The sequence below is a fragment of the Helianthus annuus genome, chromosome 1 (assembly GCF_002127325.2).
Source record: "Helianthus annuus cultivar XRQ/B chromosome 1, HanXRQr2.0-SUNRISE, whole genome shotgun sequence".
NCBI classification, from domain to species: domain Eukaryota; kingdom Viridiplantae; phylum Streptophyta; class Magnoliopsida; order Asterales; family Asteraceae; genus Helianthus; species Helianthus annuus.
In genome coordinates this window covers 48,971,382-48,992,200 of record NC_035433.2, presented here as the reverse complement: position 1 = coordinate 48,992,200, position 20,819 = coordinate 48,971,382, and the positions used below count along the sequence as shown (strand labels likewise).

Here is a 20,819-nt window from a genome sequence, read left to right as displayed (position 1 = left end):
TCATCACACCGGCCTTATGCATATTCAAACAAACCAAAATTCTACATCATGCTAAATGGACATGTCCAGCTTTATAGAAAAATCGATCATATCACCACCTGAAAACGTGAGGACTTTCGTAACAGATGAATCTTTGTAAATGTCGTAGCTGTCAGTAATCTGTCCGATACGCACTACAATATCATATATAAATTAAGGTTGGATGGTCGTGGCAAAATTAATGACAACAATTGTAATACCCCTGAAAGAATTTCGACAGAAGTTCTTATCTTTAAATCTGTCGATAGTCACCTGACGGAAAATCCATCGCAATTATTATTATTATTATTATTATTATTATTATTATTATTATTATTATTATTATTATTATTATTATTATTATTATTATTATTATTATTGTTATTATTATTTTTGAAATTTGATCTATCTATCATTGATCCGGCCATCAGTGATTTCTTCATCGATAATTGCCATTTTTTTGGTAGTGGCGAAATTTAGCTCTCATGCTTTCAATACATATATTATGTTGCGTTCTTAATCTGTCATTGAGCTATTATCTAAAAGGAATTTAAAGTGTTATTTAAGAAAAAACACAAATATGTATGGTGATGAATGAAATCATGCGCATGCAAGTGTGCTAATTAGCAGACATGGTTAACAACTTTGTCCCTAGCAGTTTAGTTAATATAAAAACTAAAAAGTCCACTATTTATTTTGTTAAAGAAAAGAAGCAACTCTTGGTTTAAAAGAACATATATAGATCATGACATATAAGTCCCCAACTTCAACTTCAACAATTTCAACCTCTCTCTCTCTCTAGCAATTTGGTATGGAAATAAAAAACCATGAAAGTAGAAGACCTTCCCAAGATTTAGCAAGCAGCAACCATGGCAATTTTGGGCAAGAAAGTAGGTCTTATACATGTACTTTCTGCAACAAGGGTTTTTCGAATGCGCAGGCACTAGGTGGCCACATGAATGTTCATAGAAGAGATAGGGCTAGGCTACAAGAATCAATCGAAGAAACCCTAATCACAGCAGAAACCACAAAGACTATGGACTTGATTTCAATCGATGCACAGTCATCGGATGATGATAAGGATGACGGTGTACCATGGATTCCCACTGAAGCAGATAGTCACCAACATCCTGGAAAGAAAGATCATGATGTTAACTTCAAGAAACCAACATTGCAACTATCTTTGTCTATCGAGCCATCGTCTACAAGTGATTCGAGCATCAGATCGAATAAATTTTCTTCTTTATCATCATCAACAACAGAAGTGGACCTCGAGCTTCGACTAGGGATAGATTCTGAAACCACCACCAGAAACCGTGTTATAAGAGACTAGGGATGGAAAAACTTCAAAACAGGTTCAGCACACGTAAGTTTGCTAAAGATGCTCTATATTTGGTCAATATATACACTTATATAAGCTACTCCTTTTTGTAATTCTTTAGAATCAAGATACATGATATTTGCTTTCTTGTATTACATCTTTTGCATGTTGATCATGGCTAAGAAGTTTTCATGATCATATATTATTATATTCTAATTTTGCAGGTAGATCTACCTTCAAGCTAGTAATGGTTAATTAGTTCATTTGACTTATTGAAACAAGATCTCCAATCTTCATGTATGCTCTTAAGCAGGTTTCAAAATGTTTCATGAAACAAGATCTCCAATCTTCATGTATGCCAACAAATAGTCTAAGTGTGTGGTATTTTAATTCCACCATTTTTGTAGACTTGAATTCCAGACATAATCCTTTCGAATTGTTTGCTAATCACTTTCAGATTAAAGTAATTTGGTGATACTCCCAATCTCTAGTTGGATAAGTCAAAAGAAGCCAAGAACAAGCTTTAAAGTTATGAAAATATACTAAAATTCATGTCCCTATATAGGTGGGAAACAGACACAACGAAACATTGAAACTCTTCGTGAAAGAGTCTTATCGTTGGTGGTTAAGACTGTCTATAGCTGGCCAGTTATAACACTGGGAAACCCCACAATTCCAAGTTGCAACTAGTATTTGAGTTGCAACTGACAATCAAACGCTAACCGACGACCAATTTCTACTAATCACCATTTTCCATGCAATTTTTACCAATCAATGCAAATCCAAACCAATTTTGAGTGTATAAAGAAAAAGGATAATGCAATTTATTCACTTTAACCGGGAACCTCGATCTTTACCAAGGACTATGACCCTTGGACCCTGCCAGGGGCGATGCCCACATGGAACCTCCTTGACACTAGGGGGCTTCGCCCCCCTGAACTACCGAGTTAGAAATGCTAGACATGAGAATAGTCTTGTATAAATGTGTACTCCACACCTCCTAACCTGTAACAATGTTTATACTTATTTCTTAGTAAATCAAACTAACTGAAATGGCCTTAAGGACACTAACATCATCAAAATTCCTACCCATTTAAGTGTCATCCTTGAAGTAGTAAAATTTGTCATAATAGAAAACACAAACTCATGCATAAATGAAAAATTTCTGAATACAAGAAGATAATATGCACACAAGTTCAATATATTCTTATGTTCAAAGTTGACGTTATTGTATTCTTGTGTCCATATTCTTTAGAAAGTATATAAAAGCTAAGTTCTAACTTCTTGAAGCAGCTAAACTTCATACTCATGTAAGTAATTCTTTTTTGTCTTGCACCTACCATGTTATTATTGAAAAGAACTGTTAAACTTCAACCTCTCCTCACCTGCAGGTGTAAACACATAGAATGGGATGATGTATCTTATGTATTCCAATCTCTAGATGTAAGCTTTCCACATTGAATTCTACATCTAATGTTATGTTAGATGGGAACTGGGTATCTTAACATGAGATACTTAACTAGACTTTAATCTTGTCCCCACAATCGACTTGTGCAGCAGATATCTCCCTTACCATTTGGTTAGATAATCAGTTAGATTATGTTAAGTACAAACTCAATAGGTATTGTACCATGCATGACGAGCTAATATATCATGTTATGTCTATCACCTAATTTGGTTATAAGCTTACAATGGGTCATATTAATTTTCTCTGTATCGTTACACCAAACTTTCTGAATGTAGAAAAACATACAAACTATCTCATAAATGTAGACCATGGGTTTCCAAACATGAGCATATACTAAAATCATTTTCTACTACATGAGCATCGTACACACATGTGATTCTAATGAGTTGTTTTTAAGAGGGATATGATGGGAGGTTGAAAAAGAGTTTTACAGCAATACAAAAAGTTACATCCGCCATTAAACGACTCGCGAGCGGTAATACTCCCAATGAGAACGAAGAATACTTACAAATGTCCTAAAGGACTTCGCGGTAATGCCTACAATATTTTTGTGACGTTGTCAGCCAATTGTACGGTGATGAGTTCTTGCTTAGGCAAACAAGCACCGACATAGTGAACTTGTACTAAAATCATGGAGAAAAACACCACATTCCTGGGATGTTAGGTAGCATCGATTGTACGCATCTTGTTTGGAGGAGGTGTGCCACTGGGTTACGAGGCCAATATATGAGAGGTGATCAAGAATTCCTAACGGTCATGGTGGAAACGGTCACATCACAAGATTTATGGTTTTGGCATGCGTATTGAAGTCTGCCCGGTTCACTTAACGACATCAATGTGCTCCAACAATCTCTAATATATCTCATTGAATGGAATGGAACCGCACCTAATTGTCCATTTCAAGTGAATAGACATACATACAAATGTGGATACTATCTAACCGACATGATCTACCCTACTTGGTCAGCGTTTATGAAAACGTTTCCATATCCTGCCGATCCGAATGAAAAGAAGTTCAAGAAATTGCAAGAAGCGGCAAGAAAAGATGTGAAGCATGCTTTTGGTGCGCTAAAAGGAAAAAGGTGCATACTTTGACGACCCATGCGTGCTATGACTGTGGACAATATTATTAGTGTGGCATATAGGTGCATCATACTACACAATATGATCTTAAAGGACGGCAAGCATGCGTTCTTACTGGTGCACATCCTTGATCCAGTCATCGTACCCATTTTTTACGATACTATTCTACGCGGGTTAATGGATCGAGATAAGCATTTTCGACTTAGAAATGATCTTGTAGCCTATCTTGTAGCTCAAGATCTACCATACCTCGAGGAGGAAACCGATGAGTAGTTTGTTTTATATTTTTATTGTTTTTCTATTTATATTTTAATTGTCTTTTTTTAATTTTATTAATTTATTTAATTTAAATTGTTATTTAATGAAATTTCCATTTTAATTAAATTTAATTGTTGAATTTATTAAAATTAAAAAAAAGGTTAATGGCTAAGTAAGGCGTCGCCAATGTTTCATGTGTTAGGCTGGAGGGTATGGGATGGAGCCCCTAGGGGCTTTATCAAGACACGTTAGCGACGCATAGGATCCACGTCAGCCAAGGGGCTTTATAACAGCTTCTCTTAACTTGCAGGGTGTGGGATAAAACCCCCTATTAAACAAAATAAAAAAAAAAGATTGTATTGGTTGAAATGCATGTGGGCCCCACCTGAACACTTCTTCCTCCTCCTTTCCATGGTGGCGAGCTACCTACAGCCCCCCTCCTTAAACCCCATGATGTGGGGTGGCGCCACCACCCAGGCACCATTGATGCTGAGTAGGAAAGGGTGGCGCCCCCATACTCTCCGGCCTTAAGGGTACTTTTTAAGAAATTTGACATGGGCACATTTGATTGGTTGAGGTAAAGGTACAACCTTTAGGTGCTACTCCCCCCTAAGACAACCCGTAGTTGACAAGAATTTAGGCGTTTTCTGCCTCAACAATGCCCCCAAACGCCCCTGGGCGTTTTTCACCAAAAATTAAAAAAGGCTTCCGTTTTTTCCACGCCGAAGTTCAAATTCTTTGGCCAATCACCGTGCATCTCTTTTTGGTTAACAAATAACAATTTTTGAAGGTTTTTTTATTTAAATTCTATTACACCCCTTTTAACATAATGCCCACATTCCCACTACTCCCATTTTACAAAAACGCCCCATAATGCCTCATTGCTGACTGGACTGCCACATGACGCAAAACGCCCAAGAATGGGGTGTCTTCCACTACGCATGGTCTAAGCATATTACGTCATTGTATAGGGCTTAGTGGCCTCGTTAGATGTTAATAAGTTGTATTAGGTTACATCACGACATGTTAGGTGTTAATGGTTTATGTTTAATAAAAAGTCAATTAACTCATCATTACAAGCATTATTATGCGTTAATTATAGTACTTCATTACAATGCCAAAGTGATAAATTAAAAACAAGTTGCAGGTAAACGGGCAACAAGCTGAGCCGCAATCCCTTTTTGAATTGTAAAACCAATCCTGCTAAAGACGAAACGACCCTTAAACGTTGAGATATTATGATTCACAACCTGTTGGACCCTGTTTAGGAATTCCACGGAATCTGGGGCTAGGGAACCAAATGTATCAAAAGAGAATGGGATAAACACATGTTGATTCTCTAAACAAGCATTCTCGTGTTTAGCGATCTTACTTGATTCCGCCTTCAACGCAGCCTGGCCAGCAACAAACCCATTATCCCTGAGCCTAACAAGAGGGGACACTCCTGTAAGGTCCACACAAACGTGTTTTCCTCTGGCCTACCCAAACATAAGAATATCCGCTGGCCGAAGAGTAGACCTCCCATCGAGCTGATCCGTCAGAAAGTTCATGATGCGGGCCCAAGCGTAGAGGAGCGGGCCATCCGGTACTTGGAGGCCCAAGATCGCGTCACAAAAGGGGCTTCACTGAAATGGCTCTAACTTGGGCTACGGAGGTCCGTTTGGGACGTGTGACCAGTCAAAACGAACGGGAGAACGAGCTCTAACTTGCTGCAAACTGCCTACGGCGGTTTGGGTCATCGTCCGTGCCGAAAAAACGCTTATTTCTATTAGTTTTTTCCATTTTTATGTTTTTTCAAGTATTTTGGGCTTTTTGTTTTTGGGCTTGTGTTTGGCCCGTTGTCTTTTTTAGGCCCGTTTTGAATTTCCGTTTCTATTTATGTATTGCCCTAGTGAAATGAAAGATCAGAATTGAATTTTGAGAAAAACAGTTTTTCACTTCAAATTCCGAGCCCTTTGGGTTGAATTTTGGGGTTGGGGAAGAACAACACGGGCATTCACAGAATCAACGTGTTTGATCTTCGTTTATCGAATCACTCACTACATCAGTTCACTGGAGCCTCCTTTTTTTGCCGAAATCCCTGCCTGCTTTAGAACATCAAACAGAATATCCTTTACCAAATCGTGTCTGTAATTGAAAACCAGGTAACTCCTTACAATAGACCGCATGCTCACCAAAAGTATCTAACCAAGCCTTGTGACAAACTAGGCAGGGCTCATCAACCGGAAACAGAGGGATCATTAGCCGGTACTTAAGAATTGACCGGTATTCCACTGCAGACATGTGTTGGCCTAGTCCTTCAATGGGGATGACTGTCAGGAAATCCTGAGCATGAGGAGCCCGGAGACAATCGAAAACGGCTTTCTGACAAGGGGATGGACTAAACTTCTCTCCCAAACTCTGGACAATTCTACTAAATAGGTCATTCGCCAAAGCATTCTGGGCTTTAGGGGGTGTCCTTATTAGAGAAACCGCCAAGATCGAAATCCAGAAGGGACATATGCATGCAATCCAACGCATACACATAATCATAATTTAACCCGACAATACCATAGTCCCGAAGAATGTGGTCCTACAAACTCCAAGATTGCGCCTTCGAGGCAACGAAAGCATACGTAGATACATACTCAACCGAACATAAACCCAAACCCCCAAAACAGGTCGGAAGGGATGCGTTAATGAATTGTTTTGGGCAATGGCGGACCCAGGAATTTTTCCATAGGGGTGCGGAACAATTTTAAAAATTTTAGGCCCCTAGGTATATAAGTAAAAAATCGGTTCGTATCGGGTCGGGTCGGGTCATGTAAAATAAACGAACATCAAACTAAATTTATATAATCATTAAAAACATGTCAAACCTTGTTACAAACATAATTAAAACGTCGACGCCCTACGGGTTTTCATTTTTTGAAATCTATCCAAAATATCATCTAAACTAATTTCTTAAGCAATTCTTTCTTTATATAACATAAGTTCATCGCTCCATAACATAATGTTTCAATTTTAACTTTCAACTATTCAAGCCCTAGAAATCGTAACGTAAGTTGTAATCACCCTTAAAATATATAAACAATATAATCAACCTAAAAATATATAAACAACATAATCACCCTAAAAATCATCTAAACAACCATAAACAGCGTCAAAACACATAAAATTTCAAACCTATTTAACAACTTTATTACCCTTTTTTCTCCTATAATATCAACCAAAATCATCAAAATAACAAAGAAACTTACCCGTGTTCGGATTCCGGTTAGATTTGGTGTCAAACGACGGTGGTATTGTGGCTGATTACGGTGGTTGCCGGCTGCTGGACTGTTGTCGCTGGGTGATGTTGTTCGTTGGCAGTGCAGGGACGCAAGAGAGAGAGAGAGAGCAGGAGAGAATTTCTAAAGGTTTTGGGCTTTAATTATTTTATTATAGTTTGAAATATTGTTGGGTTTGGTTAATGGGCTAAGACTTAGTGGGATAGCTAGTTAGGAATTATAAGTGGGGTAAAGGTATGGGTATTTGGGTTTAAAATATAAATTGATAACACTTTTTACCTAAGGGGTGCGGACGAAAAATTTCAAGGTTGCGGTCAAAAAATTCTAAGGGGTGCAGACGAAAAATTTCAAGGGGTGCGGACAGGATTTTCGACGGAATTTAGCACTAAATTTTTTTTCCCTGGGGATGCGCCCGCCCACCTTGGGTTGACTTTAGGTCCGCCCTTGGTTTTGGGTTAAAGCACTTGTTTAGCGCCACAGACAATTAATAGAATAGATTTATACAAACAAATCATATAAACGTAATCCAAAATATAAATACTTTTGCACTACATCACATTTCAGATCTTATCTGAAAAACCACTAATATTTTTTATGTTAGATAATACTCCAAGCTTGCTCAAAGTAGAAAAACATACAAACTATGCCACAAATATACACCATGGGTCTCCAAATGCGAACATATTCCAAAACCATTTTTTACTACATGAGCATCGTACACACATGTCAATTTCTTATTGCGCTACATGAGCACACCTATGAAAGCATGCATAAATATATGTAGGGGCAGACCTAGGTGGTCTTGGTGGGGTTGCTCACATCCCATTAACTTGTTTTTAGTATTTATGTAATATAATCTCTACTAATCCCAAAAAACTTTAACACACGGACCCACTAGAAACTTTGAAATCGACCCTAAGAAAAACTAATTTAAAATTTCAAATCTTCACAAATCTAATCAAATCTAATCTAACTGCTATAATAAAAGAAAACCAACTTTTAGACACGTGTCATTCATTTAAGGTATTATCAAATTTATATTTATCTAAATAAATAAATAAATAATAAATTAATATTAAATCTTATCATACTTTAATAAAATATTATCCTCAAATCTAAATTGTTAATTTAATATATTTTTAAAACAAATATCTCTCTCATCTACTTATCTTATATTAAATATATAAATAATAAATTAATATTAAATGTTATCCTAATTATTTAAAAACATAACTTTTTTTTATTATTTGGTATGAAAAAAATTATGTTTATTCAACTCGAGTAAAAAGCGAGGTTTTTAAGAATATAATTTTTTTTTATTATTTGGTAGATTTTTCAACCCGACTATACACGGGTTTTTTAAAAATACTACGTTTTTAGTATTTAATATACAAAAATACATTTATTTAATCTGTGTAATACACAAGGTTTTTAAAGATATAAATCTTTTTTATATCTACTCAACACGTGTAATATACGGGGTTTTAAGGATGTAATTTTTTTATTATTTGGTAGATTTATTCAACCCGATTATACACGGGTTTTTTTAAAGATACGACATTTTTAATATTTAGTATACAAAATTACATTTATTTAATCTGTGTAATACACATGGTTTTTAAAGATATAATTTTTTTATTATTTGATATATAAAATTACATTTATTTAACACGTACAATATGCAAGGTTCATAAAGATATAAGTTTTTATTATTTAATATATAAAATTACATTTATTCAACCCGTGTAATACACGAGGTTCTAACCTAGTATAATTATGTAAAGTTATTATTATAAATTATACTTATATAACAATTTGCGTAGCTCTTAGCTACAAAACCCGTTTACAGGTTTTGATGACATACATCTGCCGGTAGCCCATGTAACCTACGTCACTCAACCTAACCCTCCCTCAAATTGAAATCTGCGACACAACCATCGTCCATCGCCAATCAACACTGCCAACTAAGGTTTTTTAGCTGGTAACCACCATCGTCACCACAATGCCCTTCTCGAACAGTCGGGCAATTCCTCACCACAATCCGCATCGCTCGAATACCCGTCATCTTCCACCAACACAGGCGCCCTACACCAACATCATCGTCACTGCCGTCAAGCTATAAAATTAAGGTTTCAACGATTGTTTCTCTCCCTCATGGTAACATCTGTAATTTAATATATCAACATCGGTAAAGATTATAAATTGCTTTGATTTTGTATAAGTTTGATTGCTTAGGGGATGATATTCACGATGTTTAAGTAAAAAGTTAGAATTCTTGGTAAGTTTTTATCACATATTAGGATTTAGGATTTGGCTCATGTGGTTTGACTAAAAAAGTCAAAGGATTTTGATTTTTGGTTTATGTGTATTCATTTAGGTTATGAATTTTCATTTTGCTAATAAAGTTAGGGTTTGTAGAAAGTGTTTCTCTTGATTACTGTATAGGTTTGATTCAGCCATTCAGGTAGCAAAGGCATTTATATTAATGTTAATTTATTGAAACAAGATTTAACTAAAAGATAACAATGTGTCAGTGTTCCTGATTTTGGTTAATTGAAGACGCTCCAATACCAGTTAGCTTTTATGCTTTAATCAGGGCCGGTCCAAGTTTTTTGTTGGCCCTAAACGACCTTTAAAAAGGAGGCCTTTTCAGAAAAGAAAAAAAAAGAATTATTTTGTTTACAGTCTTTATAAATCTAAATCTTAGGGCTGTATTGATGTAAAAAAAAAAAAAAAGTAATGTATGTACTCCTTAAAAACTTTAAATGATTTACCACGGTCAAATACTACAAGAAAAATAATACCTTAAGAATTGAGATCGTTTGATTATTCATAGCGAATGGGGTTAGGAACAGTTCCCAGGGTACTTTCGTAATTTTACCGTTTAAATAACTTTGCCACTCACCCATTTTGTCCCCTGCTTTCAGACTTCAGAGACAGAGAGAGTGAAACTACTAGAGAGAGACACGACGCCGACGGGAGCGAGTGCCAGCATGGCCTCCGGCCGGCCACTTTATCTTTAGGACGCCGGTGGTCTTGCTTGTGTGCGTCGGAGTTTCAATCGGAGAGAGAGAGATAACGATGGGAGTGGGTGCTGGCCGTCAACCGGTGATGCTGCTTGTGGATCCCGGCGTAGGTAACAGTGGTGCGTTTGGGGATTTCACAGCGACCGATGATGGTGGTGTCGTTTCGCGGCGGAGAAGATGAGTGGAATCGGTTGCTTGGGCGGGTAGACATGGTAGAAGACGGGCTGTTAGTGGGTAGGGGCGGCGACAATCGTCAGTTTTGGACTTTGGTGTCGTAGGATTGTTGTCGTGCAGTCATCCCTATCATTCCTCCGGTTTATTTTCACTTCAGTCTCCGTCGTTTTCACCAGGTACATATTACGTTTTCTCCTTGCAGTTTACCAAACATATCTTCGTTGATGTTGATTATATTCTGTTTTGAAATTACTTTCCGATACACTTATGGAAAAGTAATTTAGGACTCAATTTTGCTCTAGATTTTATGATTTGTATAAGTTAGGTTTGTTATTTTGGTAATATTAGCATGGAAATACCAAGCCTTAAATTAGTCACTATCTTCAGAAACTCTTAAGCATTACATATTCAGAGGTTTAATCTGGGTTTAGAGCAACTCTGTAATTTGTTAGCTACAAAAATATGACTTTTGAAGTCAAAGAGGCTCTTTTGAAAAATCTTATAGAGGAAGATTCCCACACTAGATATAAAGTTAAGAAGATTTTAGTTTTACTTAATTCATTATGGATTAGAAGGTTGTGATAGCTAACAAAAGGGTAAAATCATGGTAATGGATCAAATTAATCAAATTTAGAGAAAACAGGTCAACTGATTATTATTGACTTTAATGTGATTTGTCTACATGTTCCTTTGTTTCCATGTTTTTGATTCCTAGATATGTTTGCTAAAACACAGTATGATGATGATTTTTTATTCTATAGGTCCAAAATTTGGTTGAATACTGTTGATTTTGTTAAGTTGGCTCATGGATCGCAGCTTCAGTTTAATTTTTCACCAAACTGGATGATATGATAGAGTTTGTTTCGTGGAAAGAACCAAGCATGAATTGAATGAAGCGATGGAATAATCTTCGTTTATCTAATTTTTGTATATAGAGATATACTAGGTTGTATACATAAAACACAGACACGCTTTGGGTGAATTCGACCTGTTTCACCAGTTTGACCCATGAGTCCCATTTTTTAGTTAAAAACGTATTTTAATATTTATTCATCTAATATTCATTCTTCTAAATGGAAGATCCAAGTATATGGATCCTTGATCACAACTATCATGAAGCCATGTTCACCATCCATGGTAATTCTTAAATTTAACATATATAGAAGTGATAAGTATATGGTTGTGCTCTATTGCAGGCATGTGATGAAGCCATCTCTGAGCTAGACATGCATGGCAAGGATTCTTGCAAAGATGGTTCGTTGCATCTTGCCATGTTTACTTACAAAAGATTTTCACTATTCCCTTGTAGTAAGATACTATTTGTGATTATTTGATTATATGTGCAGTACTAACATGGTGCATCGCTCCCACTGCTTGGGTCATCAATGTTTCGCTTAATGCCCAACCACCATCAAGAATGCAATGAGTATATGTGTATACTTTTGGTTATCCGATGTAATAGGTGTATATTTTTGGATATTACAGTTATATGAGTTTGTAGTTTGATGTTGATTATCCGTACTCCCTGCCGCAACGCGCGGGCGGGTGTAAATACTAGTTAATTTACAAATATAAAAGTATTATAAAGTTGTTACTATTACTTAATTGTACATGTTAATTCTTATAAATCCATGACAATTCAATAGGTTGTGTCCAACATTATATTATATTATATTATATTATATTATATTATATTATATTATATTATATTATATTATATTATATTATATTATATTATATTATATTATATTATATTATATTATATTATATTATATTATATTATATTATATTATATTATATTATATTATATTATATTATATTATATTATATTATATTATATTATATTATATTATATTATATTATATTATATTATTATATTATATTATATTATATTATATTATCCACATATACAATTCTAAGATGGGGGAATAGTGCCAGGCAGCTGCCTGGCACTACCCCATTGGACCAACCTTTTTTTAATTTTATTTTATTTCCATTTTAAAATTACGCTTTCGCCCTTCGTTTAAAAATACGTTTTTACCCTCATTTCAAGATAAAATTATAATTTCGCCCCTAGCTCAAAATTACGCTTTTGCCATCAGTTCAAAAACTCATTTTTAATTTTGTTCTCAGTTTAAATTTACGGTTTTGCCCTTCGTTTAAAATTACGGTTTTGCCCCCCATTCAAATTAAATTTTGGTTTTCTCTCTACCTTAAAATTACGATTCTGCCCTCAGCTCAAAATTACGGTTTTGCCCACAGTTCAAAATTAAATTATGATTCCCCCCCACCCCCCAGCTCAAAATTATGATTTTGCTCTTAGTTTAAAATTATGATTTCGCCTTTAGCTCAAAATATAATTACGATTTTGCCCTCCCCATTGGACCAACTTTTTTTAATTTTATTTTATTTCCAGTTTAAAATTACGCTTTCGCCCTTCGTTTAAAAAATACGTTTTTACCCTCATTTCAAGATAAAATTATAATTTCGCCCCTAGCTCAAAATTACGCTTTTGCCCTCGGTTCAAAAACTCATTTTTAATTTTGTTCTCAGTTTAAATTTACGGTTTTGCCCTTTGTTTAAAATTACGGTTTTGCCCCCGTTCAAAATCAAATTTTGGTTTTCCCTCTACCTTAAATTTACGATTCTGCCCTCAGCTCAAAATTATGGTTTTGCCCACAGTTCAAAATAAAATTATGATCCCCCCCCAGCTCAAAATTATGATTTTGCTTTTAGTTTAAAATTATGATTTCGCCTTTAGCTCAAAATATAATTACGATTTTGCCCTCTATACAGACATACATGTTATGAGAGAGAAATATTCGGTTTATTGCCCCGCAACGCGGGCGGGGCAAATACAAAAATAAGTTAGAGGAATAGTGCCACACAGCTGTGTGGCACTTTCCTATTAGATCGCCCGTTTTATTATTTTCTATTTATTCTAAAATTACGGTTTCATCTTTAATTTAAAATAAAATTATGTTTTCGCCCACACTTCAAAAAAAAATTATGTTTTTATCCCTCCCTTAAAATTATGATTTTGTCTTCGGTTCAAAATTATGATTTTATCCCCAGATTACAATTATAATTTTGGCCTCAGTTCAAAATAAATTTTTGATTTTGCCTCAAACTAAAAATGACGATTCTGCATTTTCGCCCTGTTTCAAAAATTATGATTTCGCCTTCAGTTTAAAATTATGTTTTTGCCCGGTTCAAAATAAAAGTATGCTTTTGTCCCGCAATTCAAAATTACGATTTTGTCTTCAGTTCAAAATTTTGATTTTGACCCAGTTCAGATTAAAAATATAGTTTTGTCCCCATATTAAAATTTCGGTTTTGTCCTTAGTGCAAAGTTATATTACGATTTTATCTCTGGTTCAAATTTATAGTATTGCCATCACTTTAACTTTTGGCAAATTACGATTTTACCCAAGTCAACAAATACAACTTTGCCCTCAGTTCAAATTACAAGATTACTGTTGTTTTAGTTTTTTTAGCAAAACTATAAAAGTGTTTTTTTTTTTATTTTTTTACTGGATTAAATTTTTTTCCATGCCAAGGAGCTGCCTAACACTCGCTCATTAATTCTCACAAACTACAATTTTGGCCTGAGCTCAGAACTACGGTCTTGTCATCGTTTTAGTTTTTTTCCTCACAAAACTATAATAGTGTTTTTTTAATTGATTGAGAATAATTCGGCCATCGCCCCGCAACGCAGGCTGTGCATCAACTAGTTATATATATACGTACAATTTCAATGAGGGTGTACAGTTTTTACATTTGATTGGTTGACTGAGATGAATCTCTCTATTTTTCGTTGCACATGTTCGTTTATAGAATTTGTTTTCAAAGAGACATAGTTTTTTTTTTTTTTTTTCTTTTTTTTTTTTTAACAGCAAATTTGGATCACTGACGGACCACTGGAGTATCATCGTGCCACCAGCAGAACCACCCGATCATATCCATCTCCAATAGGCAATAATGCCTATACACCAACCACCCGATCATATCCATCTCCAATAGGCAATAATGCCTATACACCAATTCAGGAGGAAATCCAATAAATCTGAGAAAACCCCTTTTGTGGGAATCGAACCCATGACCTAATGGTCATAAGCCTTATCCCACCACCAAGATACCACTAGGCTACATAGTAAATGGTTGACCAGCAAAGTAGTTAAAGTGTTTAATTTTATAATTTCAGCCTCGGGTCTGGCCCTTCGCTCTCGTTTTTCCGGATTTTCTCATAAAAATCACAAAAGCAATATTTAACCAAGATAATTAACAATTTTCCCTTTTACTTTTGTTTATTACCTGAAACCTTTTGCTCTCCATATGCAACTTTGATGTATGCATTAATAATATGAGATTCACGTTGTATACTAGCTTTCAGTATTACACTTTTGAAATTTTATTCATAACTAATTAGTTTGATATTATAAATACGTTTGGTATTAGCTTATTGTCGGAAAATTACTAAACTTTACTGCCGCATATATTAAAAAAGCGGTGTATATCAGTATATGTTTTAACTTTCCTGTTCTTTTTCCTATTAATATGACTAGATTTTTGCCCGCCGCGCGTTGCGCCGGCGGGACAAAGTCGCAAACCAAGCTCACCATTAAGTGAATACATTTCAATATCATTTCTCAACCAAACAAACGAAATTTCGATTCTAATTCTAACAAATTATGGGAGAACCAAAAACTTTTAAAATTAAATTTAGATTCCACTCCATCCCGGTTGCTGGGTAGTTATTACTATTGGTTTAGTGCCGGTTGCTAGGCAGGTAACTCATTCTAATTGTGTTATCTTGAAAACAAATAAATTAAGGAATGAGAGAATTAACATTGGCCGTGACAAACGATAGTTGTACTGGATACGCTTGTGAGCGTGTCCGCAAGGCTGCTTCTTCTTGTCCTGCTTGGCGACCTTTGGGTTTGGCCTCTCACCTTGCCCGCACGCACCAATGATCCGTGAACTTTACCTGTATAATCAAATTCAAATGTCTGTGTTAAAATCTGGAATTAACAATGAGTGTTTGTTTTATAGAATGATCTCAGACCTAAAAGAATTGCTAACACCTATGTAAAAGTGTAAATATGATCCTTTAACATAATTAAATAGTTTAAGCAAGTCTTTTGAAGCAAAGATGGCTGAAGCTATTATCTAAAATCTAAATTCTATTCAAAGATTAAGTACAATAATCATCATATATGTTGCATAACCAATAAAACATGCAAAATCACTAAACTGATTCCATCACCTGATTAATTTTCAAAACAACTAAGTTGTACTTGATTAAAATTCTTCAAAAGACAGTGCATCTGTTACATTCACTTCAAAACAGATGAACTAAAAAATGTTTAAAGAAGCAAAGTAAATGGAGAAAATTGAGAGAATTAATACCGGCAGTGATGAATGGCGGTTATACTGGATACGCTTGTGAGCGCGTCCACATGGCTGCCTCTTCTTGTCCCGCTTGCGAAGGAGGTGACGGAGATGGTAGGCAGTAGTGGCGAGGGGTCATGGGGTTGGGTTGTTTACAACGGCTACCGGAGACGACAACAATGGTGATCGATGGCACAGGTTGGTGGTGGCGGACAGTAGTGTTGGTGTTGCTATCGGGAACAAACGCTGGTTTAAATGGCTCTGTAAAGAGAACAGGTTGAAAAACTATCCATCGATGATGGTACTGAGTCTTCCATACTCTCCTTGGATAAACCGATCTACGCAAAAGATTGCCTCCACCCTCCGGTAACCGCTAGCGCGACCCCTCTCTCTCTCTCTATTTCTTCTTAGAATTACCCCATCTGCTGGAAAACCACCTCCGGTCAATAAGCTTCATCATCAATACAGAACCCTCATCGTAAACACAAACACAAAAATTATAATCATAAGAAACCGTAATTTAAATCTAGATGCTTACCAGATTGCCGACATCCTTACAACCCATCATCATCGATTTCCACTTATCATCGTTCGAAGAGCGTTTCTGATTTCGTCATTCGTAATCCCGATGGGCCTTCGATTTAAGGCAATTTTGAACCCTAGTGTTCGATGAGGGTGTTTTGGATCTGGCGAGCTTTAGCGATTGCAGTGACAATGGAGGTAAAAGCACCTCCTTACACTCTTATTGATCTGGCCAGCGACCCTTTTTAAGCTCTCTCTCCTCATCTCTCTCTCTCCAAAATCCAAATACTGCATGCTTGCAAACAAATGAGAAACTAAAAAGGAACTTATAGAAATTAAAAAAACTAAAAAAGATAAATTCCAAAACTGATTATACCTAAATCATATTATGCCAATATGCTATTATATCTTCAATCTCCAAATGCCTCCTAGTTGAAACCCCACCCGTAAGGATGTTATTAGATTCGATCGCTCACCCAGGGGCGGATCTTAGTGGAGCCCCTGACAAGTTTTTCGGCCGTAGTGCTAATTTTCCGCATTTCAATCGAAATTTTGTATATATACTATGTTCGGCCCTGGCAAGTTTTTCGGCCGTAGTGCTAATTTTAGTGTCCGTGTCTTTCGGCCCTGGCAGGTTCAACGGGCAAGATCCGCCACTGCGCTCACCCCTTGCCTGGAAGGTGAAACAACAAATGCAGTTTGATTTAAAATTAACATAAAAAATATGATCAAGTAATCAAGTTGTCGGGAATGTCTTAATACCGTTCATGTGCTCAGAGTTATGATCTGTTCGTGTTGAATGAGGTTGGCCATGATCTAAAACTATCTATAGCAGCCCCTGATATACCATTTGAACTATCACCATCGTCATTTGCTGCTCAACATCATCTCACAAAACCATTCGAGATCCAAAGGTTGCAGGAATTCAGAAGAACCATCGTATTAAACTCCAATCCAATAAAAATTAGTTCTTGCTTGTAGATCTAAATAGAAACGAAACATGCAAGCCCAAAGGGGCTTGCCGGAATTCTGATCGGGAGCATATAAAGTGATAAATGGCTCACCTAGTGTCTCTCAGTTGCCGTAGGTAAGACTGATCTACTCAGATTACATACACACACCTTGAATCAGTTCGCCGGAACCCTAATATAACCAAAAGAACACTCAAAATCATACATAAACCCAACAATAAAATCAAATTCAGATAACTAAAGTTGAAAATCAAAGAACAAACCTGAACATGAAAAGTAGAAATAGAGAAAGAGCACGCCGTAAAGCCGACCAACTCCGATCATCTACGTCGGCGGGTTCGTAGAGGTAGCGAAGAAGAAGATGTAATGGCACATAGTTAGATGTGGTGGTGCGATTGGAGATGATGGCGGTGTTTCCGGTGGTGGTGCCGTACCACCTGTCGTCTCTCGCTCTCTCTGAAAGCCGTTAGGGTTTCTAAAGATGAAACTGGGGTGGAGAGCTGTGTCTTGGTGTTATCAGGGCATCGTGGCCTCCAAAAAGGGAAGAGGAAAAAGAGGGATCGAACTGCCGTTGTTTTTTGTGTTAAAACAGGTTATACCAACCACTTTAACAAATGCCCAAATGTGTGAAATGATGAAATAAAACTGTATATATACAATAATATAATGGAGTAGTTACTATTCATTGGCTTTGTTTTTTAATATATGTATAATTTTATCTTTTTAAAAATTTGTTGTCTATTTTAGTTTATTAAATGAGCTTAATTTTATTATATTGAGTGTTTTCACATCTATATATAAGGTTATTGGATTTTATCACACTTAACTATTGACTATTGGCCGCTCCCACCCTCAACTAACACTTTGACATCCGAAACCCCTAACTTAACACTTAGTGTGTTGTGGCACCACATTGTTAACTTTGCACTAACCTGGTTAGTTTTTTTTGCTGACATGGCCAACTTTTGATGACATGGCTTGTTTTTTATGAGGTGTCATGATGAGGTGACCAATTATATATATAACAATATGTGTATGTATATGTACAGAAGACAATAAATCATCCCCAAATCAAACAACCCTTATCAATATATAAAATCAAATCATCTTCATCTTCATCGGTTCTTCATCTTCATCACCGGCGATGCCGGATTCGAACATTTCCGGCCAACAAAATGGTTAGGTGTTGTAACCGTCAGTATGTTCAGCTCCGCCAGATGATATTTCAACAATTTCTCCATCGTCGTTAAGCAGATCCATTGTTGGAGGATCTGTACACGTTCTAGATCTAAAACTACTCGTTTTTTTTTATGTTTTGAAGCTCTATTTAGTGTACGAGCTGATTCGGAACGTAACAATTCTATTTGACGTCAATCGCATGAACAACTCCCTACACTGAACCTACACAGTCGGAACAACATTCCCAAGCGACTGCAAAGACCACCAAACCCACAGACGGTAGGGAGCTTCAGCCACCGCCGCCACTAGCACCACCATCATCGGTTTGTCCCATTCGGTGATAACAAATCCGGACTGTTCTTGTTTGGTGATAAAAATCGCCGGAGCTTCTGCTGTTAGAGCTCAAATTTTCAAATGTCACACCCCAACCAATGGCGGAAACATCGGAGTGAGACGAACAAAGATTGCTCATCACACATAACGCGAATTGTGACAATAGAATTAAAGATAAATTGATTTCATTCATAATAAAATGTTACAATATATGAAAGTTGAAATACCACATGTTAAATACAAGAAAACAATACAACAACAAGTATGAAATTTATACAACGTATTTGACCTAAGACGTCTAAATGTGTATCTAAGCATCAACACTACTTCAATTTCAAAGCATCGTCATCCTCAACCTGTAACATGTTTAAAATAAAGTTCAATGCAAAAGCAAAGGCGAGTATACAAGTTATCATACATAGCATAAAAGATAAGTTTCAAACAATTCCAAGTGGAAAGCTCTTGATACAAGATAAACAATAAAATCGGCATGTGTTCGACAAATCAACCCAATGATGAAACGTAATAAGCTCATGACATAACCTCAAGTTTACGGGTGGTGCGTTAATCCTATAGCGCTATATATGTCAAGGATAGGCCCGTACGAAGTTAATGATAAGTCTAACACAAAACGTATAACCCCAAGTTTAAAGTATCAAGTAATCAAGTAGGCATGCATGTATAAGGAATGTTTGTGCATTTATGAATAAAGTTTAAGTGTAAATTTATAGTTTAACATGTTACACCCCAAAGGTGATTGTCACACCCCTAATTTCCACGTGTCACCGGTGGGCCCGGTGGGGGTTCCGTGATGTAGTTGATATCGTCATAGTCAAACATACAATAATTAAATGCACAGCGGAAGCAAAAGAAAGATTTATTTCAACATAAATTATTGCAATATTCAAGTATCACAAAATGTCGAATTAGATCCACAGGCAGATTCAAACAAAAAGGAAACTTCATTTCAACAGACTTCATGCATCCTAAGCTTGCGAGACTTCTATGGATGCTTAAGGAGTGACCAGCCTATTACGCGTAGTACCTGCACTTAGCCTTTTTGGAAAATACGTCAGTTTACACTGGTAAATACAATTTAACTGACTCATTTTGAAAATGTTTAAAATTGATTTAAATGCTCATGGCATAAAACTTTTTATAACTTGGGATAATTATTTGCTTAATAATCTTGTAAAAGAATTACATGTTCGTTATGCATTCAGTGGCCCGGGTCGTGCCGAGTAAAGTTCAATAGACACACCACTTAATATAATACCGTCGCAAGACTTCTCTCGGCCGACGATTATACAATAATGAAATGCACAACGGGTGTACGCCTACACCCGTGTACTAAGGTCGTGGCCATTCTTTGAATGATGCCAAGGATATCCGGGACATGGTCATTAAACCCCCAAAGGCGTTAAACAAACAAAATAGCATTTTTAAACGGGTTAATTTGACAACACTTAGCCATCAATTGGTTAAGGTCAATTCCCCGACCAAGCGGTATTTTATATACCGTACCCCAAGCCCGTATAGGGAAAATAAGTTAAACATATTTACCTGAGCAAGGTATAAATCAAAAACAGCGAGTGCACGTAGCTTTTACTGGGCTCCTAGATCTGGAAATTAAGGTTTTAATAACCTATTAGAATTCTAACGGGTCTTAAGCTTAGACCGGTTAGTTAAAAAGGAAAAATTACAGTTTTAAACGCACAATAAGGCGAAGACCATTTTAGAATGTGGTTTTGACCCAACAAGCTTGCATACTTGTTTAATATGGGTAATATAATCACATTCGGGATT

At 36.2% G+C, this 20,819-nt stretch overlaps 1 protein-coding gene and 2 long non-coding RNA genes across 3 annotated transcripts; 1 reads left to right on the top strand and 2 right to left on the bottom strand.

Moving 5' to 3' along the window:
* Window positions 1–829: 829 nt before the first annotated feature.
* Window positions 830–1,802, top strand: LOC110938651 (transcriptional regulator TAC1). The gene is made up of 2 exons (XM_022180834.2): window positions 830–1,384; window positions 1,564–1,802. The coding sequence occupies exon 1, from the start codon at window positions 830–832 to the stop codon at window positions 1,349–1,351; it is 522 nt and encodes a 173-aa protein (XP_022036526.1). The 3' UTR covers window positions 1,352–1,384; window positions 1,564–1,802.
* Window positions 1,803–15,226: 13,424 nt separating this feature from the next.
* On the bottom strand, window positions 15,227–17,044 carry LOC118481754. Its single transcript, XR_004866072.1, has 3 exons — window positions 16,907–17,044; window positions 16,027–16,818; window positions 15,227–15,604 (listed from the first exon to the last, which is right to left on the bottom strand). It is a non-coding gene; the product is annotated as an uncharacterized LOC118481754 (long non-coding RNA).
* A 100-nt stretch (window positions 17,045–17,144) lies between these two features.
* On the bottom strand, window positions 17,145–18,026 carry LOC110938650. The gene is made up of 3 exons (XR_004866070.1): window positions 17,765–18,026; window positions 17,293–17,673; window positions 17,145–17,203 (listed from the first exon to the last, which is right to left on the bottom strand). It is a non-coding gene; the product is annotated as an uncharacterized LOC110938650 (long non-coding RNA).
* Window positions 18,027–20,819: the final 2,793 nt, after the last annotated feature.